The sequence below is a fragment of the Mobula birostris genome, chromosome 25, assembly GCF_030028105.1.
Source record: "Mobula birostris isolate sMobBir1 chromosome 25, sMobBir1.hap1, whole genome shotgun sequence".
In the NCBI taxonomy this organism is placed as follows: domain Eukaryota; kingdom Metazoa; phylum Chordata; class Chondrichthyes; order Myliobatiformes; family Myliobatidae; genus Mobula; species Mobula birostris.
In genome coordinates this window covers 23,035,085-23,058,848 of record NC_092394.1, presented here as the reverse complement: position 1 = coordinate 23,058,848, position 23,764 = coordinate 23,035,085, and the positions used below count along the sequence as shown (strand labels likewise).

Sequence of the window (23,764 nt, the reverse complement as noted above, 5' to 3'; positions counted from 1 at the left end):
GTACCAGCAAATACACTAAAGAACAATTGTGACAGATTACTTTCCGTTTGCTCACTGCAGTTCACTGATGATCAAAATCTTTAAGTAAGATCAGATTTAATTATAAAGTATTAAGCACATATTAAGGCTGTTGTGCAAAAGGACACCAACTCTCTAATTGAAGTACAAGATACGCTAAGTACTTTGATTATCATAAGGTCACCTAACAGAGAATAGGGCACGTATTGCCAGACTAAAGCCTTAAGTAGATAACTTGATGGATATTTCCTTTAATAGGTTGCCGCTGTGTTAATTGCCTGCTCAAGCCTGATTTGGGAAGTGAAGGAAACAGCATCACAAATTCTACAGTTCCTTCCTCAGCTCTGGAATATGTTTACATTGCAATGGTTTTAAAGGGATTTGGGCTGACAACATCTCGCTGGGTGAGTAAACTGAAGTGTTCGGCTCATCAGTTCAGTTCAGTTCTCTGCATTTACTCATTAAAGCTGTAATTCTGGGCTAATGCAAGTAGCCAAAGGATTCAATGCGTGGAGCAGGAGGATATTAGCACAAAGAAGCGTGGCCTTGCTAGTGAGGACTTGGTCCAATGGCGAAGTCCAAAGGATCAGGCTCTGCTACACTGACAAAGCATACACACCAAGACACACACGGACGCACATAAGTGCATAAACGGGTAAGAATGGTTAAACACACACACACACACACACACACAAGAAAATCTGCAGACGCTAGAAATACAAAGCAACCCACCCACACACACAAAATGCTGGAGGAAATCAGCAGGTCAGGCAGCATCAAAGGAAAAGAATAAACAGTTGGTGTACCCGGCCGAGACCCTTCCTCAAGACTGAGAAGGAAGGGGGAAGATGTCCGAATAAAAAGGTGGGGGGGAGGGGAAAGAGGCTAGCTGGAAGGTGATAGGTGAAGCCAGGCGGGTGGGTGACAGAAAGAACCTTATAAGACAAGAGAGCAGACTGTAGGAGAAAGAAAAGGATGAGGGGACCCGGGGGGAGAAATAAGCAGGTGAGAAGAGGTAAAGTCTGGGGGTGGGGTGGGGGAATTTTTTTATTTTTTAATTTTATGATTTTGGAAGGAGAAAGTGATTTTTATGTCATCAGGTTGGAGACTGCCGAGAAGGAATATAAGGTGTTGCTCCTCCACCCTGAGGATGGACTCATCTTGGGACAAGAGGAGGCCATGGACCCAACACATTGAAATGGGAATGGGAATTAAAATGTTTGGCCACTTTTCCACACTAGCTTCCTTGCTCTCCCTCCCTAAACTCATTCACCATTGCTGCAATGCCCTCTCCTTCTTTGTCCTTTACTCTGTCTAATGAGAAAATATAAGCAGGGGTAGGAAGCACAGCCCCTTAAGCCTGCCATGGGTGACCTATCCCAGGCCTTGTCTCCCTCTCTGTGCCACATCCCATAACCTGAAATCCCCACACTTCCAAGAACGTATTCACCTCTGCTTTAAATATTTCTATCAAATTACGCTTCACAACTCGATGGGGCAGAAAATTCCAAAGATTCACCACTCTCTGTAAGAGGAAATTTTAATGTAATAACTGACAATGAGGAAACTGCAACAAGATGCATTAGTGCTGCATTGCTCCATGATTGTAAGCACAGTCCTGATACGGTGTTCCAAGCTTCTAACAGATGCTGCTCAACCCACTGAATTACTCCAGTAGATTGTTTATTCCTCCAGATTCCAGCATCTGCAGTCTCCAGTCTATATTATGCATTTGTATTTATTGTTTTTTTTATTATTGTGTTCTTGATCTTATGTGCTTTTTTGTGTGCAACAATTATCTCGCTCTCCTTTGCACTTGTGCACTGGAAGTGACATTAAACAACCATGAACCTTGACCTTGCGTCTTTCCCCTGGAGAATCCAAGTCTGTTGTGAAATTGTAAATTGAAGTTTCAGGAGTAAACAGTAGCTGATGTGGATTCCCACATTAAAACCCTTATTGATAGATTTCCATTTAAAAATATATAGGTGAAGGGATGCATATGGATTTTATCAGACACCATTTATTGTTTCATGTGCAAGTGGAAATGCTTCTTTAAAACCACTAACATGTCTGCTTTCACTACCATCCCTCGCAAACCATTTCAGGCACTGTGTAAAATATCTCACTTCGCACATCAACTTCAAACTTTACCCTCTCACTTTAAAGCTATGCTTTCCAGTATTTGACATTCCTACCCGGGGTGGTGGTGGGGGGGAAATGGTGGGGGAAGTAACCTTGTACTCTACCTTTGCCTCTCATAACTTTATAAACACCTTTCAGGTCTCCTCGCAGTCTTTGACACTCCAGGGAAAACAATTGTATACCAACCTCTCCTTATAGCCTATACTCTGTAATCCAGGCTACATCCTGGTGAACCTCTTTTGTAGTCTCTCCAAAGCCTCCACAGCCCTAGTTCAGTCATCGAGGATTGTACTAAATGCCTGCTGATACCATGGCACTTACCCAACAGCATGTACTGTATGTAAGATCTGTATTCTTGTAGTTCTACACACATGCACCAAGAAATCACATCAGAAGTTGACTTTTTAGTAACTATAAACTACTGAGGATCATGCATAAATATTGTTCTAATAACAGAATTTCAATAACAGGGCAATAGAAAGCACAAGATAAGGTGGGCTATGATAATTATTGAGGTAGGTTACCACATTTTTTTCTTGGATAATGGTATAATTGAAGCCTATTTGAAGCAGGTGTGTACCTCAGACCATTGAAGTGAGAGGTAAAAGATATCAATGAACACTCCAGCCAGTAGATCAATGTAGGACTTCAGTCCTTGGCCAGATACCCTGTCTGGACCAGGGGCTTTCTATGCGTTCGCCCTCATGAAGGATACTCTCATGTTGACCTCAGAGACTGAAATCACAGGGTCACTGGGAGCCGTGGGTGGTTGTGAAGGTGCCTCATATTTTGTTAGTCTAAGCTAGCACAAGAAGCACTGAGTCCTTCTGGGAGGAAACACACGTTGCTTGGTTTTACTTTGTGGGAGGTGATAGCATTCAAGCCCTGTCACAGCTGTCAAGCATCCTTCTCCGATTCAAGTTTGCTCTGGAATAGCCAGTTTGAATGTGAAATGGCTTTCTGGAGACCATAACTGAATCTCTTGTACTATACTTGGTCACCAGTCATGAATGTCACTGATCTGCCCCCTAGGGAAATTGTGGATCTTTTCTTTCATCCAAGGCTTCTGGTTGGGCAAGACAGTAAATGATTTTTGTGGGGACACACTCATCCACAACTGACTATTAAATTATCATTATATGGCCCTTGTGGCTAAAGGGATCAGGGGGTATGGAGGGAAGGCTGGTACAGGGTTCTGAGTTGGAAGATCAGCCATGATCATACTGAATGGCGGTGCAGGCTCGAAGGGCCGAATGGCCTACTCCTGCACCTATTTTCTATGTTTCTATGTTTCTGGTGTTCTCCCACCTGCCAAAAGCATACTGGTTCCTAGGTTAATTAGCCACTAGAAGCTGTCCCTAGTACAGGTGGGTGGCAGGAGATAAGTGGGGGTTGGTGAGATTGAGAAGAAATATGCGATTAATGTGGATTTGTACTTGATGGGTTGAAGCTCCTGTTTCCATAGAAGTATAAACAATCCTTACAGATCATAGAACATGTAGCATTAAGCACAATACAGGCCTTTGGCCCATGTTGTGCCAACCTTTTAACCTACTCTAAAATCAGTGAACCCTTTCCTCCTACGTAGACCTCCATTTTTCTATCATCCATGCACAGTATCTATCTAAGAGGTTCTTAAATGCTCATAATCTATCTTCCTCTACCATCACCCCGGTAGGTTTCATGAACCCACCACTCTGTGGTAAAAAAAACTTACCTCTGACACCTCCCCCCTATACTTTCCTCCAATCACCTTAAAATTATGCTCCCCCCCCCCCCCATATCAGTCATGTTCACCCTGATAAAATGTCTCTGGCAATCCACATAACTATGCTGCTCATCATCTTGTATACTTCTATCAAGTTACCTCCTTTGCTAGTTTGTAGTGTCTTGTCATTACCACAATAGGAGTACCGTGTTCAGCTCTGTATTTACCTGAGGAAGGACACATGGGTGTCTTTTGCAACTAGTTTAGATGGGAATATTGGTCAACATGGAACACTTGGGTGCTACTGGATTTTCTTACATTTATTTGGTTCTCTCTGGTTCTGTGGCAGAGTTTGGTCAGAAACTCCAGTATCATTGAATCATGAATAGAAAACGACCTAGATAGATTTCATCGAGCAAGTTAGATGACTCTTGACTTGGAACTTATTTTTGGTTTCTCTCAGACCAACTCTCTGGTGCCAGATGACTCTAACTTGATCCAAAAGAGGATGCAGGGTGCCAACCTAGTAGTCAGTTTTGTTCTGCAAGTCACATCAACAGCAGGCAACATTCTATTTGTGTTTTACTCGAGATTTTTGCCATAATATTATTCAAAGTAACATTATAAATTGTTGAAAAGGTCTGGGTTTCTACCTTTAGGCACACCACATAGGCTGACCATTTTCCCCTGGCTTTTAACTGGTACCTTTATCAGGTAGAAGGTGGCCTATCCTAACTGTAAAATCCCACTTCAGCCATCCCAAAAGAACCAATGACATACCTGGTGTTTGCACAGTTGTAATAATGGTTGTTGTGATGATGGTTGTCATCGTGGTTTCCTCGTCAGCCTCATTAGCAGCTGATGTGACAGTCATGTCTGGCGCAGGATTATCAGTTTGTTGGGTGCTGGGCCCTTGCACTTGATGTGCTCCTGGAGTTGTTACAGCCATGGCTGTTGGAGTGTCATTGGTTACCATAGTGGCTCCCCCTTGGTCGTTGCTGTGCTGAGAGGTATTCAACTTGCTCTGAGGGGATACTGTTGTAACAGAGAAGCTGGCAGGCTCGGTTCGAACGAATGGAGTGTTACTTTTTTGAGATGCAGTTTCCTCCATCTCATTTGCAGCCGTCTTAACCATGGCTGTTGTTAGAGAGTCTGTGGTGGCAGCTGTCAACACCATCGCTGGAGTTTTACCTGCAATGACGTCAACAATCTTGTCAGTCAAGGGAGCAGGACTTGTTACCAGAGCAGCGTTGTTACCCAGCATTGTCATTGGTGAAGTTGAGGCCATGGTGGTTGTCGTGGTGATGTCAGAAAAATCAGGAGTATCGTCAGAGGCCATCTGATTTACCAGAGGATGCTGAGGATTCTGGGATCGGGAAGCTGGCATAGTAGTCCCAAGTGTCATTCCTCTGTTAAAGATACGTTCCTGTCCAAGAAAATTCTTCTTCAGCAGAGATTCATGAATGACCTCTTCCAACAGTGGGTGATGGTTGTTGATGTTGATATTGAGTGTTGTACTAACAAAGTGAAATCCATCTTCTGGTTCGGTGGTGGTGGCTATGGTGCTATGTCCAGTTCCCACATTAGCATGACTTGTTCCTTTCCCAGTCATGGCATTCAAATCTTTAAAAACAAAACAATAAGAAGATTAGTCACTTAAGAGAGAGACAGCTGTGAATACAAGTTCAAATAGATCAAACATGTTAGAGGCCTGATTATAAATGTAATCCCAATTTCTTTTCATCACTCTAATGAGCATTAAAGATTTCTTTCTCTTTTGAGACTGAGAAACCGCAATCATCCTTGAAACAGTTAGTGATCCAACTCCCTTTTGAACAGTAATAAAAAAGCAAAACTATGCTGGAAATCTAAAATAAAAAAGAGAAAATATTGGAAATGCAGAGGATCAGAGAGCAGTTGTGAAGAGAAAAACAATGGTGGGAATCAAATCTCAGTTAACAGTAGGATGCTCTAAACTTGTTGGTTACTTGCCCTTGGAGGGTGTTCTTGCTTGACCCCTGGTACAAGTAGATTCCCTGCTGACTGGAGAAGCCTTGAGTCGGTTTATGTTTCATGTCAGTGTCATTTTACCATAACTAAAAAACATTTATGACCAACAAGCTTTAAGATACAGAGAAAGATGAATGAGGAGAAGAGAACAAAGGGAGAATTCATTGAAGAATTTTTATGATTTTTAATTTGTGTGTCAACTGATACTTGATCATCTCTGTAAATTTGTTCACAGGCCAAATATCTTGCATTTAAAACAAAAAACTTACTCTGATCTTTGTACTTTGAGGATTTCAATATCACTGAGTAAATTGTTCTAATCAGTGTTATTATGAAGACAGTCAGTAAGTATGTGTAACCTGTAATTAAACATCCAATTCCAGCTTCTTCATATCGTTGTAGGTCCATATTGAAACAATCAAAGTACTTTATGAAATTCTTGGCCGATACCCACTTCTTTTTTCCATAGTTTTTACAGACCTTCAGTTAAAAGATTTTCTAGTGGACATGAAGGTTAATGTATTACTGTATTAATGTGGTAAAATCTTAATTGCTGTTTGCATGGACCAAACCAAAGACCTCATGCATCAACATCCAGAATTAATGTTTTTGGGGTAAATAGATTCTGCTTTGCCATTCCTATTCCAATATTAATTGAGAACTAAATCAGAAGTACAGCTTTGCTATAAATAATGACCAAGTGAAATTTCACTTAAGTACATTAGGGATTAATTAAACTTGGCCAAGAAACAGCCTTGAGCATCTAGAGACATTTAGTGGTAAGTTCTCCAATTATTTTCAATAATATTCTGGATGTTATGCCATTTCCTTATTTTAATACAGTTTCTAAGCATTAAAATTCTTTTAAAATCTGGCAATTTGCTTCATTTTAAACAATTGTGAGAAAAAAAAAGGCAATTCAGCCTTCTATTTCCTTTAGAGAGATAGTCTATTTTCATTGCTAACTTTGGGCTCACTGGTTAACTGGCTCTGTGGGTACTCCTGATGTCCAGCTAAAGTACTAATGGCTGAGAATGTGTGCCAGTGTGAACATGGAAGATGAGATAGGTTGATGGGAAAGGGATTTCTTAAAATGACAACTTGACTTGTCTTTCTTCCATTCAGTTATCTACTCATGGTTCAGCCTGAGTATAGTTCAGTACTCATGCTTAGCTAGTTTAGTTTAGTCTAGTTAAGCCATGGAGAATGATATTTTTTTCTGTTGACAAAATGTAGTGGTTACTTTAAAACAAACCAAACTGCTGAGAGACTAAACTAAACTAGCTAAGCTTGAATACATAACAATACTCATTTGCTTCAACTATGCCCCAACCCACATGACAGAAAATAAATAGGATGGCTCCAACAATTTCCATCAGGTCACTGCTATTCCAAGGCAATCTGCTGAATTTTTATTGATATATGGAACCTCAGTGTTCCAGGAGCTGATAAGTAAATGTTTATTCAAATCTCCCATGGCTCAATGGTTCAATTTAATATCAGAGAATGTATACAGTATACAACCTGAAATCCTTACTCTTCACAGACATCAGCAAAACAGAGAGAAAAAAATAACCCAAAGAATGAATGGCAGAAAAAAAATGGTGCAATAATTATAGCACAGAGTATAGAACTCTTCAATGTATACCAATTGTAGCATATCTAAGGGCTTTGCTTTCAAGCTGAGCATGGCTTTTCAACTTTCCAATTCTATTGACAAAGATAACACTTGCTTCCATGTTCAGCAGCCTTGCTAATCTGTGGCACGAGTTGTGTGTCCATGCCCCCTTGATCTGTCTATTCTTTTAATCTGTTGGAATATCCAATCTAGGCTGGGGTTTTATTTGCGATGTTGAGGGCATGTTGCACTGCTAAAGATGCCATCATGCTTAAACCTGGTTAATATGGAAGATATAAAGCATTATTTGTGAGATGTTTGATGAGATCAATATCCTTACAAGCCTTTACTTCTCAAATGATATTATTGACACAGATTAACTGAGATATTACCATAATTGTCATCTATGGATTCTACCTGTCCACACAGGTTTGCCATGTTTTAGCTATGAAAAAATAATGGCTTCTTTTCAACTGTAATTCTCAGACTGGAAGGTATTTGAGAGGCTTGAAATACTTTACATAATTGCTAGTTTGAATATCTCTTATATTCTGCAGTGTAATTTCAAAATCTAGGTTGCTTCCCCAGTCTCAATCAAATTAAAATCAAGTAGGAATCTAAATCTAAGAACTAGCTTCAAACTGCAAATGTAGAAGAGCTGAAATTTAAAAAAAATAGCCAATGCTGGAAATTCAGATCAGGCACCACCAACAGTGTTTGCGTCTCAGCTGATAATGAAATTTCAAAGGAGCTGAAACATTATATCTTTCTCTCCACAGATGCTGCCTGATCTGTTGAGTATTTCCAACACTATCTGCTTTCACAACATAGGATGTGGTTGAAATTTTAAAATATTTTTCATTGCAATACATAGCTATAAATAAATACCTACCACGTAAGATCTATCTAGCAAAGAATTATTAGATGCTTAGATTGATATTTTATTATTTTCCATGAAAGAAACTAATGGTTGCTATGTTTGTTACAGCAGGGAATGTTGATCCATTTGTTACTTACTTCACATGGATCTCACTCATAGACAACTATTAAAATCAGTGAAATGAACTGATTAAAAACCTCATAACCAGAAAATGATAACTGTGTCACTGCTGCAAAATATTGCCATTTTCTTAGAAGGGAGCAATCGCTGGACAATCCAATATCTATTAGCAGTGTGGGTTAACTTTAGAAAAAACACCTGAGCAATCATGCTGTGATACCATATGTTACTGGCACAGGTTCACAACAGGTCTAACTTCACCTGGTGAATCAGACAGCTTCCTGATTTAAAAGACTTATGACTAGTGTGCTATCAATCACTTTTAACCTGTGGTAACTCCATTGTACAGTATTGGTTTGAATGAACTAATATGATTGCTTCAGGAATCCAAACTCCTTAAAAGGTTGCAGAAAAGAGAAAAGAGTACTTCTTCACTTTCAGAAAGTCAATTTGCTCAGTTGGATGAATAAAAGGGCTATTAGTAATTTTTATTCCTTTTAATATATTCCAGTAATAACTTACCAGATATTTAATTTGCTAATTTCTGACTGGACAATAAGGTTCATTCGTATGAGGGGCAGAGATAGTCAAGGCTAAGAATTAAATTTCTACTTATTTATCTAGTAGATGTAGACAAAATGGAAAAAAGATGATGAGTAGCAATGTTGATAACAAAAAGGAACTCAGTGAAGGAAATAAAGGGGTAGAATTAGTTTCAGTGGAAGCCAAGGAGCAGAAAAGGACAGAAATTGTTAGAGGGTAAGATCATTAGCAGGTAAAATGTTAGCGGAGTTAATATAAATTAGGAAATTATAACTTCACATGGTGAAAGCATTGTAATAATCATGACAAGCTGTAAATTAACCTCCAAGAGGACCACAAACTTGTCGTTGGGTTGGGAGGCTTACGTGCCTCAATGATCCAGAGAGCCATGTTGGTTGGAGTGAGAGCTTTATGCTTTGGCTCTTGGTAGGGTCACCCATGCCAAACAGGTCAAAGGATAGAGGCTAGATTAAGAATGGTCCACCGGTCCTCCAGGTTCGGAGGTTGAGCTCAGGGCTAACATCCTTGACTAGTAAAACAAAAACATTATGGAAAAAGCAGTGAAGAATCCTTCTACATCTGAGTGTGACGGTATTCCTGAGTCTCCAACCGGGACTTGGATGACTGACAGTAGTGAAAACCTAGGAGAAGCTACTGACATGATGAAAGAAGCCCTAAACACCACCAGAGATGAAGGACCTCATGGCTGCCTTAAATGCCAGTGGCATAAAAGGCAATAAGTAAGTAAGTAAGCTTTAAATTAACATAGATTAGGCAAAGAAATTGAAACAACTGAATGAAATATGAATTTGTGAGTGCCTAGAAGACTGTTTTTTGTATCAATATGCTGTTGAATCAACTAGGGAACAGTATATTCTTTATCTGGTATTGTGTAATGATAATAGGCTATTTAATAATATGGTAGTTATTAGGGCCTTAAAAGAAGATGATATGTTTTCCAAAGTTCAAAAGTTCAAATTTCAAAGTAACTTTATTATCAAAGTACATATAAGTCACCATATATGACCTGGAGGTTCATTTTCTCGTAGGCATTCGCAGTAGATCCAAAGAAACTCAGCAGAATCAATGAAAAACTGTACAGAACATAGACGGATATATAACCAATATACACACTGCAACAATCTGTGCAAATACATGAAAGAAAAAAGATACAATAGTAAATAAATAAACAATAAGTATTGAGAACACAAATAGTAGAGTCCTTAAAAGTGAGTCCATAGATTCAGTGCTGGGGTGAGTGAAGTTATCTCCTCTGGTTCAAGAGCCAGATGGCTGAGGGGTAATTACTGTTCCTGAACTTGGTGGTGTGGCACTTGAGAATCTTAAACCTCCTTCCTAATGTCAGGAGCGAGAAGAGAGCATGGCCTGGTGGGTGCAAGACAAATTGATTTGATTCACTCTGAAACTTGGATCTAAAATCAGTACAAAGCAAACTATAAGGGAAAAACTATGATTTGTCCATAGTTGATTGGGAAGCTACATTAAAAGGTATGAGTATGACAGTAAGCAACTAATGGCTAATATCTTAAGGATTAGTATTTGTATACAAGTGATATGTATCCTTTTAGGCAATGTATGTAAAAGAACAAGTGTCCCTACACAAATATCAAGAGAAATTAAAGACAGTATTAAATGAAGGGAAGAGGCTTATGACATTGTTAAAATATTCTAAGGATTGGGAAAATTTCAGAATTTAGCAAATGAAGACCAAGATATTGATGAGGAAGGGGAAGGTACATTGCAGGATACTCTAATGGGAAACAACAAACCAGAACATAAAATCTCCTGGAGAATGGATTTTGAAAAATACTGACTAAAGTTCACATGGCCCACTTACAGACTGAGACAGGAAAATGTGTATTTGGAGCACAAGAAATAGGGAAAGGACTAGCTATCTAGTCTGCTGAGCCTGCTCTACCATTCAATAAGATAATTGGTGAATCTTTCTTTCAATTTCTGTTTCCTGCATTAACACCTATCCCTTACTTCCCTTCATATATATAAAAAATCTATTATACTCTCTTTTGAATGTACTCAGTGACTCAGAGTCCACGATGTATTTGAATACAAAATTCCCTCTGCAACTATAGCAAAAAAAAACCTGTCCCCATTTTGTCTGTCTCACCATCTTGCTCTCCTGAGATTCCATTTGTTCTAGAAAGCATGGGCGATGCTAGCAAATCCAAAATACAGTGGATTCCAGTTAATAGGGCCATAGGTTAATTGAGGCAGTCACTGATTTGAGACAACTTTTAAAACACGAAAACTAATTGATAAAATAGCCAGGATTCCCTTCATTGATTTAGCACAGCCTGCTGCTTAATTGAGACAGGAGATGGTTTCCTGAACAGTGTCAGTCATGTGCACTTGTGTAGCCGTTAGACACTATTCAGTGCTTAGAGTGAACAGTTTAAAATAGTGACAGTTGCATGTTCAAAAAGCTATGATTTTTGTCACTGATAGCGAGAAGTAAGCACCAAGTCAATTCAGAACTTTCGCTCACCGTAGTTTCAAGCATTCAGGCTTGAAGGTACCAGAAGCAGCCGGGAGCGAAAATGAAACAAATTCACTACTTCAGCAAGTTAGGAACTGTGATGAATTTGAAGGTATCAACAACCATCTTGAATATTACAGTGAAATTGATGATTTGGAAGATGCGAGGGGTCTGTGCTGATGTTGTTCATTTACAGTCAATCAAAAGAACACAGCAGTGTACACCTGATGAACTACTCCATCGATAACTATTATGAACTAATACACAGTTTTATGGTAATGTACTAGCATTTGTAATGTTCTAATTTGTTCTGTATTTCATTTAAATACATAACATGTTACTTGGTTAGATGGTAGCTTGTCTTTTTTACATTTTAAAAAACTATTTCCATAAATCTTCATCCACTGCCTAGTTGGGCCAACATGTACTGGTCCCAATGTGTCCCAATTAACCAGAACCCACTGTATATTGGATAATGTTTTGCAATGTGTTACCAGTTTACTTTTTTGTCCCAGGTTGTGGTTTAACTCTTTTTAAACTGGCACCAAATACAAAATTGCATTGTTTCCTTATTTATTCTATATATTTCTACACCTACTGTAAATAATTCATTTTCCAAAGACTTGCCTTCTACGTTTGTACATTGTAGAAATAGCCTTGCTTTAAAACACTCTTGCAGTGACCTCTTTAAACTTTTGTTACAAGGATAAAAGAATGCAGCAGTGATGCTCAAATAACAAAGTAACTCTAATTTTACAAGGGGACTGAGAATATGAAATTGTGCTAGATGGCCAAAGGTGCACTGCACATCATGAATTTGAGAATGCTTTTTAAGGATAATGGAAGAGTCTCTAAAATTGTAGATGGAGCATGTAATCCAAGTAGAAAAAGGTGCACAGCAGGTGAGAGCAGAAGGAGGAAAAGATACATATTCAAATATAGGTCTGGGACAGATTGTATGGCTGGACGATCACTTAACTATTCCTCTCTGCATCTTTTAAGCATATAAACATACTTGTTACAGTATTTTGACACCTTTTAAAGCTCATTGTTTTGCTCTTTTGTGCTTTACTACCATAATTTTACCACACTACCCTAACGTCTTCACTTTTCCACAATTTGCATGTTCGTTCCTTCTTTTCTTGTTAAGCTTTCCAGAATTAAAGGATAAACACAAGAGATTCTGCAAATGCTTGAACTTCTGAGCATCATGTGCAAAATGCTGGAGGAACTCTAAAGTCAAGCAGCGTCTATGAAGTGAAATAAACATGATATGCTTCAACCTGAGACCTTTCATCAGGACCCCTCAGTTTTGATGAAGGGTCTCGGCCTGAAATGTCAACTGTTTATTCCCCTCCATAGATGGTGCCTGACTTGCTGAGTTCATCCAGCATTTTGAGTGTGTGTGTGTGTGTGTGTGTTGTCCAGAATTAAAGAAGTCTTTCTTTCATCCTTCTGTTTAAAATTAACTGCTTTTGGATTGGTAGACACAAAATACATCTGGCAAATCTGGAAAGTCAGTTGACTTAAGATGCAAATAACAATGAGGATCAATTTCTCTGCAGCCCTGCCCTGTCATGTCTTGCACATTGCAGACCTTGGAACTTAATTATTAAACTTTAAATTTCAGATAAATGGTTTGCTTTTTTCTTCTCTCTGCAAAAATCTGACTTACTTTACTTACATGGATGTTTCCTCTTTTTGTGTCTCAAATTGGTGCCTTTTTTAAAAAAAAATAATTGATACTTTGACAACTTTGATCTGCATCCTATCACAGACATTCCCTCTCTGACTCTCCACCTCTCTCAGCAACTCAAAACATACTTGTTTTCAGTTCTGATGGAGGGTTCTTGACCAGAATTGTTGACCTCGTGTTTCTCCTCTTTGCTGCTTTTATGACCTGCTGACAGCTTCCCAGGCTCATTGTCTTTTGTAATTCCAGAACCTGAAGCTTTTATCTCCCATTGGATAAAGGAGTAGTGTGAATTGATATGTTGTACCTACACTTAGTGAGGGGAATACTAATCAGTTACAAGAAGGGACATATTGGAAGAGAACTCTACCAATGCAACCTCACCTGGGAATGTCACTAAAACTGAGGAGTGATCTTATAGGGGAGTATAAAATCATGAGGAGCATCGGTCGGGTAAATGCACACAGTTTTTTTAAATTCCGAGGGAAAGGGAACCAAAAACTAAAGGTTACAGGTTTAACATGAGGGAAGAAAGATTTAAAAGGGACTGCCAGAGGAAGTGGTTGAGGCAGACATATTAACAACATTTAAAATACAGTAGAACAGATTCCTAGACAGGAAAGGCTGCGATGGATATGGGCCAAATGGAACTAGCTTAGACGGGTTTCTTGGTTAGCATGGATGAATTGGGCCCAAAGGCCTGTTTCTGTGGTATATTACACTTGGACATAAAGACTTTGACGTTTGGGTGGTGGATGCTTTACTTAGTGGAGCTGCTGCTTCACACTTTCGCCAACCTGGACGTATAATCTTAAGGGTAAATCTACATTCTCCCAGCGCGGCGCCATCTTGACTGGTCTGATCAGGGCGATCAATGCGGAATGGGGCGCTTCGGTGAAGAATGGTCCCGTGGCCTGCATTGGTTAGCGGCGTGGTGCTGAACTGAACTAACCTGAGCACTACCGGATTGATGTTTGATATTCTGTGTTGTTCGCTTGCATTTTGCTGCTTGCACAATTTGTTTCTTTTTTTGTTCATTGGGCGTTTGATGTTTTCTTGAATGTGTTCCATGGTGTTTCTTTGCTTCATGGCTGACTGTGGGAGGACGAATCACAAAGCTGAATACTGCATTCATACTTTGATAATAAATGTACGTTGAATCTTCAGAGATTCATATTCTCCCAGATTCCTGCTGGGATTTCTCCAGGTGCTCTGATTTCCTCCTGAATGCCAACCACATATGGAGTGATAGGCTAATTAACCACGGTAAATTGACATTAGTTGAGTGGTAGTATTGGGTGGTGGTGGAGTGGGCTTTGATAGGGGGACAGTTGATAGAAAAGTGTGAAGAATAAAATGGAATTAGTATAGGATTGTTGTAAATGGTGGAAGAATGTCTTCTGTAATATTATGAGAGGTTTTTACAAAGCTGATGTAGAAACAATAATTTCGCTTGTGAGAACAGGCAGAACTAGAAATTCAGCAGGAATTTTGAAGAATCATTATTTAGAGAATGAAAACATTGCGGAGTACCCTATGACATAAAACAAATAGTATAGGGGGATTTAAGAGCGATCTGGGTAAGCATTTGAGAGAGGAACAGAGGGCTATTCTGAAAGATCGAGTAATGGAGTCTAGAGCTGAGTATAAATGCCAGCGTAGATCAGTTTGGCTGAAAGGCTTGTTCTTGTGTTTCTATCTCAACTAATTCAAGATACTATGTAGTTCGTTTACAAATATTCCATCAACAATGGTGCTTCCTGATTGTTCATGTTTGAGGCTCCAGTAAAAGCTTTGATTCCAATGATCAGACTAGTTCAATTGAGTGTGTTCTGTTTACAAGCTTGATGTTAAGATATTACTTTGAAACGAAGATTAAAGGGTAGCAGAGAAGGAATACCACATTTCCAGAATTACCTCAGTGCTTGCTCAGTTAAGTTTGATTGGATTGATGCTCCGGATTAAGTAAATGCTTTCTCATTTGATTCTTTTTTGTAATGCACTGAATAGATTGAGGAGTTTGAACAAGGAGAAAGGTACAATTTACCAATATCAGAACAGCTCATCTCAGTGCTGTGCTCTGCTATGGTACATCATTGCTGAAGTACATATCAGCATAGGAGAGCATACAAAGATTCACCAGAATGAAACGTGATACTAATGATTAACTTACAAAGTAATATTAAACTAAACTATGGTTAAATCCCCTGTATTCAGAAAGTTAAACTGTGATTTGATCAACGTTTTTGAGATATTAGAAGAGAATTAGAGAAACATATGGTTATAGAAAATCTATTTCCACAGGTTGGAGCTGAATGGCAAGAGTCTAAAAATTACTGGAATGCCTGAAATTTGGAATTCTCTTCCACCATTAATGTTCATTTTAAAGCTGAGGTTGATGGATAGGGATATGGCATCTGAAGTCAGAACTGCCAAGACTGGAAAAAAACAGACAGGTCATGGGTCAGAATTCCCCTGTAATATATCAATCCAGAAATAAAAATGTTAATTATGTTCTTTGCTGTAAAAATCACAACAGATTAATCAATACTAAAATACAAGAATAATATACAATTACTGCAATCCAGCATATCATGAAGTACTTTGTCATTTTTAAATGTATCTAATGGGGAGAAGATTCCAGAAGGCACTTCTCTGTCATTCACCAGTGACAGCCAACTTCCGTCAGCTCTGTGAGAGATCAATTATTCATGAGTATCACAGGCAGAAGTGAGTTATGACAGTCTTTTGCACGAGTGAGAGCTTCTCTGGAACCCACTGTCGCTTAAATACGCTGCTTATTCTATGGGAGTGAATGATCGCCAGTCTCCTACCATGGCATTTAAATTAATCTTCGACTGCTGTGCATTGCTGCTCTGATGTGATAATTCATACATTTTCTTATCGCTCAGATTTTTCACTTGCGCGAATTATTAGCCTGCCGGAGCCAATTCCAATGTGCCTGCATTTCAGTCCTTCTCAACTGTAATTTAATCACAGCTATTTAATTAAATAAAGCACAAGTCAACAATTGTAGAGGCAGTCAATATTCTCCCTACCATGGTATTAAATTCTTTACTGCAACTAACTCAAGATACATCAGAGGAGTTTCATTTTAACAGTTGTTGTTAATCGCTTGCCAAAATACTCAGCCTATTGGATGTGTGCAAATTTCTGCATCCTAAGGGAGATTTTTATAGAATCATAAGTACATGTAAACAAATTTAAGTATTGGAATATAAAACAAATGATAAAATAAGTCACCTCCTCTGCTAATACTGTAATAATATGTACTATAGCAACTCACTAAGTTTTTTTTTTGCTGGACCCTGAATCCTTGGTCAGCTAGAGAGGCAGAGGCAGATCCGAGGTGCACATGCATCAAGAATCTCTACCTGCTGATGTTCTACCTCTCCCCAGTAGACTGGTCTTCCTGCCACAAAATGTTGCATTCAGTTGAACTTTGCTGCACTACCTATCCCCCGCTTCATGGAAAACTTAGCAGTTTGAAAACTTTTTTTTTGGCCAGAAGTCCATCAGGTGGTAGCAAGACCAGGATGTTTGATTCACGTCCTGAGAATGAGAATTAGGTTTACTACCACTTGTTATCATTTGTCATGAAAATCATTGCTTTGCTGCAGCAGTTCTGTGCAATTTATAAAAATTACAGTAAGTTTAAAAAAAAAGTAAATAATGGAAAAGAACGATAACGAGGTTGTGTTCATGGACCATTCAAAAATCTGATGACAGACTGAAACATGCTGTTCCTAAAATGCTGAGTCTGGGGGTCTTCAGGCTCCTGTACCTCCTCTCCGATGGTAGTAATATGAAGAGGACTTGTCCCAGATGGTGAGGGTCTTTTCAGGCAAGTTGGAAAGTGATCAATTGCTGACTTGTGTCTTTAACTGGCAAAAAGATTCCAAAGTCTCAGGAGGTGAATCCAGCCAGTCTTGTAGTTACAGTACTCATGTGCATTAGTTGAGCTTCTGGTCACTGGTAATTTGGCAGAAACTGACAGCAGGATTCTAGGAATCGCACATACTACTGAATGTCAAGGATAAGCATGATGGCGACCTGACACATTTGCTGCTGGAGTATTACTTGTCATTTATCACTCCATGTCTGATAGTTGTCTGGATCCTGCTGCACACTTTTGTGGATTGCTGCCTCGGCTAATGAGCTGTGAATGGTATATTGAACATTGTGTAATCAATAGCAATTATGCTTACTTTCGAGCTTATGATGGAAGGAAGACCATTGATGAAAAGTTTAAGATTATTGGGCTCAGGATCTAAAGAACTCTGGCAGTGATGTCTTGGGGTTGGAATGATTGACCTCCATTAACCACAATTACATTGCTTTGTGCAAGGTTTAACTCTATCTATACAAAACTGTGAGGGATACAGACAGGGTAAATGCAAGCTCACTTTTCCCACCGAGGTTGCGTGAGACTAGAACTATTCATGGATTAAGGGTAAGAGGTGAAATGTTTAAGAGGAACATGAGGGGAACTTCTTCCTTCAGAGAGAGTGAGAGTGTGGAATGAACTGCCAGTAGAAGTGGTGGATGATGGCTTAATTTCAACATTTAAGAGAAATTTAGATAAGTACTAGGATGGAAGGGGGATGGGGGGGGCAATGATCCATGTGTAAATCGATGGGACTAGGCAGAATAATAGTTCTGTATGGTCTAGCTGAGCTAGATGGGGCCTGTTTCAATGCTCTAGCATTCTATGACATCATGACTTTGTTGGAGAGTTTTAACTGAGGTCCAATGACTTCAGCATTACCAGGCTACCTTGGTGATACAGTTGGTCAAACATTGCCTCATAGTCAAGGGCACCCACTCTCAGCTCACCTCTCAAATTTAGCTGTTTCACCAAGACTCCGATGAAACCTGGATTCAAAAGACCCTGGCAATGGGCTTACAGTGCAAATTAATCAAAGTAAAGGCATTGTTGGAAATTGGCAATGAAAGCCCCATAATCAGTAGGTCACATAAAATCTGTGAAGAGAGAAATGGAGTTGACCTTCCACTTTGATGACCTTTCATCAGAACAGAAAGGTGTGATGAAAGGTCACCAAAGCAAAATGTTAACTCTGTTTCTTTCTCCAAAGACGTTACCTGACTTTCTGAGAGTTTACAGCATGTTCTGTTTTATTACAAGAAGAAAATGATTAGATATAAAATAATAGTAAAGTATTATTGCATCTTTTGCCACTGTATAAAACTAATGTATAGAACTGAAAGTATTTATTTTATGAAGTAGCCCTAAAGCCTCACTTAAAAATTGCAGGTTCATTCCTTCTAAAGCAAGGATAAATCATTACAATTTTTTAGGCATCCGTTAATCTCATGAGACCATGGATTTGCGCCTTGGAAGGTTTCCAGGGCGCAGGCCTGGGAAAGGTTGTATGGAAGACTGGCAGTTGCCCATGCTGCAAGTCTCCCCTCTCCACGTCACCGATGTTGTCCAAGGGAAGGGCACTAGGGCCGATACAGCTTGGCACCAGTGTCGTCGCAGAGCACTGTGTGGTTAAGTGCCTTGCTCAAGGACACAACACCATGCCTCAGCTGAGGCTCAAACTAGCGACCTTCAGATCACTAGACCGATGCCTTAACCACTTGGCCACGTGGATCAAACTGAAGCAGTCCTGAACTTGGCTCACTCAGGGTAGCTTCTCTGAGAAAGCCCAGCTGCATGTATAATGAAAGGGTGAAATCTTCATGAATGGCAATTATAGTTGAAATGGGTAGAAGAGAAAAATTTTGTGCGTCACAGGCAAAACTGACACTTCGTAAACAAGTTAAATCTAACACTGAGAATACGCTAATGATGCTGCAAAAGGTGGCTTTCGTGTGGAACAACATCTCACTGGATGGAGTGGTGTGTGTGTGTGTGTGTGTGTGTGTGTGTGTGTATACATGCATACATGCTTCTGCATGTGGAGGGTGCAGCGGGGTGGTGGTAGTTAACGTGACAGCAGCAGGTGAAGGCATCAACCAAAATTAACACTGCCTGCAACAACATTTTTCACAAATACTGACAATTGACACAGGATCAGAGAACTCATCCAATTGTCTGCTTCTTTTGATGAGTTGTGCTTAACAGGAAGAATAAGAGGAGGAGAAATTTAGTTATAAGAACCTGGAACATTCTGTTCGCAACAGAATGGAGACAGCCTGTAAAATGTTGACAGATGGGCCTGACTTTTATAGAGGCAGGCTTTCAAAAGTGAATTATATGTACCGTGATAGGCTATTCATTACTTGCATTTGTCAGGAAGTGTTTGGAACATCTCCAGATTCTCCAGAGAGCTTGATTGGTTTGCTATTTTGCACGGTAATGTGTCTGCGATTTCCACAGAGCTGTCAGCATTATGAAGGTAAGGGACAGAGCAAAAATGACTCACACACCCTAAAGCCCAACTAGAACCTGGTGCCATACTGAGGCAACTTGAAAAAGGTGTCTCAGTGCCTTCCCTGTTTTTTCTTTGAGGATGGGGCAGAGTTATTTGTCATCCTGCAGGATAGCGCCAGGCAAAGACTGAGCTATCATTGCAATTACACAGCCTTCATTGCAAGTTCTCAACAAAATTACTGCTTCTGTTACCAAGTTACTGGGGGCCTTGTTAATTTGAGGCAGATATGACATTACAAGTGACTCAGGACCTTGTTAATTTGAGGCTGATATTGCAGTACAGAGAATCAATGTTACACACTCAGACACTGAAGTGCCTTTTAATGCCAGTATCTGATGCAATACATCTTACTGTGAACTATTGAGTGATTGATTCAGATATGAACATGGTCATCCTAGTGAGAAGCTGTAACCTGAATGCAGACGATAAAACAAATGTTTTTTCAATGAGGCCAAGAGTGAAACAATATTCATTTGCTCAGTTCAAATGAAGCAGCATGTTGCCTCACAACATGGAAGTAAGTAACACATTTTATTTAGGCCCACCTGACCTGACATTTCTCTTTATTCGTTTTACATGGTGCAGATGTTGTTGTCAAAGCTAGAATTTACTGTCCTTTGCTATCAGCCTACTGAAACATTTCAGAGGTTGCTCAGCAGTGAGCTGTTTGGATTGGTGTGGATCTGCACACACTCAGAGGCCACTTTATTAGGCACACCTGCTTGCTAATGCAAGGAGGAGAAGATGGCGGCGCAACACAGCGCACGTGGACTCTCCGGTGAATGATATCTGTAATCACAATTCTGCACAATTCTGATTTGATGGAGACAGATGTGAGAGTACAGAAGAACAAATGGAGAAACTTCTGAAATGCCCACTTCGTTGCCGCTGTTACTGTGTGGTCCGGAATCTCCGGAGCAGAAGGCCCTGAATCCTCCGCTTTGCTTGTTTCGGCAGCTGGGGCTAGGTCAAAGGCACTCGGCAGAGGATGGCGTTCGGGAGGCTGTATCGGAGGGGCTGGTTGGAGGCTTGAAGTTTCCGGATGGACGGACTCAGTGTCGGCTGTGTTGGCTGCTTCCAAGGTATCGGCAGTCGTCGGAGCCTTGGAGGTTTATGGCAGGGAGTTTCTCCCTTTTGCCGCCTGCTATCGGGGTTTCGGGAGTCGATCGACTCGGGACTTTGAGACTGTTTTTTTACCGTGCCCATGGTCTGCTCTTCATCAAATTATGGTATTGTTTTGCACTGCTGTAACTATATGTTATAATTATGTAGTTCTGTCAGTGTTAGTCTTTGGTTTGTCCTGTTTTCTGTAATATCACTCTGGAGAAACATTGTATCATTCCTTAATGCATGTATACATTTCTAAATGACAATAAAAGAGGACTGAGTGTTCTCGTAATCTAATCTAAAAAAAATCTAATCAGCCAATCCTGTGGCAGCAACTCAGTGCATAAAAGCATGCAGACACAGTGAAGAGGTTCAGTTGTTGCTCAGATTGAACATCAGAATGGGAAAGAAATGTGATCTAAGTGACACTGACCGTGAAATGATTGTTGGTACCAGTTGGAGTGGTTTGACTATCTATGAAACTGCTGACCTCCAGGGATTTTCACGCATAACAGCCTCTAGAGTTTACAGACAATGGTGCAAAAGACAAAAGAAAAAGTCCATTGAGCGGCAGTTGTGTGTGCAAAGATGCCTTGTTGATGAGAAAGAGCAGAGGAGAATGTTCAGACAGGTTCAAGCTGACAGTAACTCAGATAAATATGCATCGCAACAACGTGTGCAGAAGAGCATCTCCAAATGCACAACATGACGAACCTTACAGTGGATGGGTTACAGCAGCAGAAAACCATAAACGTACACTCAATGGTCACTTAATTAGGTACAGGAGGTAACTCATAAAGTGGCCACTGAGTATATTTGTCATACTTCTGAAGATTTCCTTCTTGAACATCATTTGTATTCATGATGGGTTTCATCTTTACAATTACCAGAACTAGACTATTTTTGCATTCCAAACTTATTCAGTGACTTGAATTTAATTTCTATAATTGATATGGTAGGATTCAATCTCACATCCCTGTATCAAAACTCCAAGGTTCACGATAACTCGTTCAGTAACACCAATTTGTCCTCTACAGTACAAACTCTCACCAAGGTCAGTAGAGAACTTACATCATATAACGCAAATCCAGGGGCCAACAAGTTCTTCAGAAATTGGAAAAATGAGGCAATGAGTTAGCTAAAATATAATTTTCTTAATGACTGCACAATAAGAATCATATGAGGTATAGGAAAGATGTGGAATCTTTACAGAGGGAACAGACAAGATTGACCAGGAGGTTACCTGGACTAGAGAGTTTGGCTTATGAAGATAGGTTGAGCAAGTTAGGGCTTTTCTCTTTGAAGTGAAGGAGAATGAGAGGTGACTTGATTGAACTGTATAAGATGATAGAGGCATAGATCAAGTGGATAGCCAAACAGCTTTTCCCAAGGCAGAAGTAACTATAAGAGGGGGAATAACTTTGACATGATTGGAGGAAAGTACAGTAGGATTTCAGAGGTATGTTTTTTACAGAATGGAGAGTGTGTGGAAAGCCTAGCCCGAGGTGATGGTAGAGGCCGATACATTAGGAGTATTTAAGAAACTCTTAGATAGGAACATAGATGACAGAAAAATGGGTGTCCGTGTAGGAGGGAAAGGTTATATTGATCTTAGAGTAGGTTAAAAGGTTGCAATAAAATCATGGGCCAAAGGGCTTTTGCTGTTCTGTAACATTCTAAAGTCTTATGCAAGGTGCAATAGATGAGACATTACCCGAGGCTAGGTGGGCTTTGGGTCTGGCTTCTGTGTTGGATGGTGACGTGGGGTTATGGAGGAATGAAGATGGGGCACAGCGAATATGAAGACGGAATGACTGGGGGCGGGGTGATGCAGGAGGTGGTGACTGGTTGGGGGGAGGAGGTCAGAGTGGTATTGTTACATGCACAGGGTGTTCTATACTTGGGAGAAAGCTGCTGCCTGGGCTATAATTTTGAGTTTAAGTAGACTTCTAGTTCTATTAGCTAAGCAGAGGTCACCCCAGCACGTGATGCAGATATTTCTTTCACCACTTGGTTATTTTCTCCACTGCCTAAACATCCACAAGTAAAAACAAGCCTCCTAGTAGCATCAGCCACTGAAGACCCAGTATGAAAATCCCCACCTGCAGCAAGTCCCTGATTTCCTTTAACAAGATACTGCTTCTGGGAGGGATTCTTACTCAAACTTCTCACTAAAATATAATCGCAAAATTCATTGGGATAATGAATCACATGACATGATGACTAAGTCATCGTTATATGAAAGGGCAGCTGCCGGGGATGAGCAAAATGTAAAATCCCATCTTCACAGATGTAAACAGGAGCAACTTATGAACAGTTGGTAAGTAAAGCTTCTTACCATAGAAGTGAGGTTCACAAAGACCGCAGTTTATAATTCAACATTAAATAGGGAATGGTGTTCTAAGAGCTTTTATTATAATAAGCCCTTCAACCAAAAAGATACAAGTGCTTCAGGATCAGAGAGAAAACCTTTTTTCAAAATGTATTAACATACAGTGAGTGCTGTCCACCCTTTTTAGGAGCCTTTACTACCTTGTTAACATCATCTGGATCAGTTTTATTCAGCTCTGGCATGCATATTCTGTTTTTATGCATACAAGTACTTTTTTTTAAAGTTTCACCCATAATGTGCATCTGCTACGACCCGTTAAAGGTCAAATGCCAGTAATTTAATATTGGTAAGCTTACAAAGCTAAAGGAGATCACATAGGTGGCATTATTAAAATAAATTAATATGGTTCTTTCATCTACAGGAATCAAGACGCGACTTTCCCCAACCTGCTGACTTTGCCCTCATGCCCTCCAGTCAACAAGTCACAGAATTACTCTATAATTTCCATTGGAATGAATAGTATGGATGTGGAAGGGAGTTCAGAGTTTCAATTGCACAGAAACTTCCAAACAAGAGGGATTTTTGAAAATCTAGCTTTTCATACTAAATTCGCCAATCATAGTTCACCAAACATCTCTTCCTCGCTGACAAGC

General features: G+C 39.8%; 1 protein-coding gene across 3 annotated transcripts in view; it reads right to left on the bottom strand.

Moving 5' to 3' along the window:
- sez6b (seizure related 6 homolog b) overlaps positions 1–23,764 on the bottom strand; it is a 950,260-nt gene that overhangs the window by 520,425 nt on the left and 406,071 nt on the right. For all 3 annotated transcript variants that reach the window (XM_072242771.1, XM_072242770.1, XM_072242772.1), the window contains exon 2: positions 4,652–5,494. In XM_072242771.1, the coding sequence (XP_072098872.1) occupies positions 4,652–5,494 (843 nt within the window). The remainder of the gene's footprint in view (positions 1–4,651; positions 5,495–23,764) is intronic.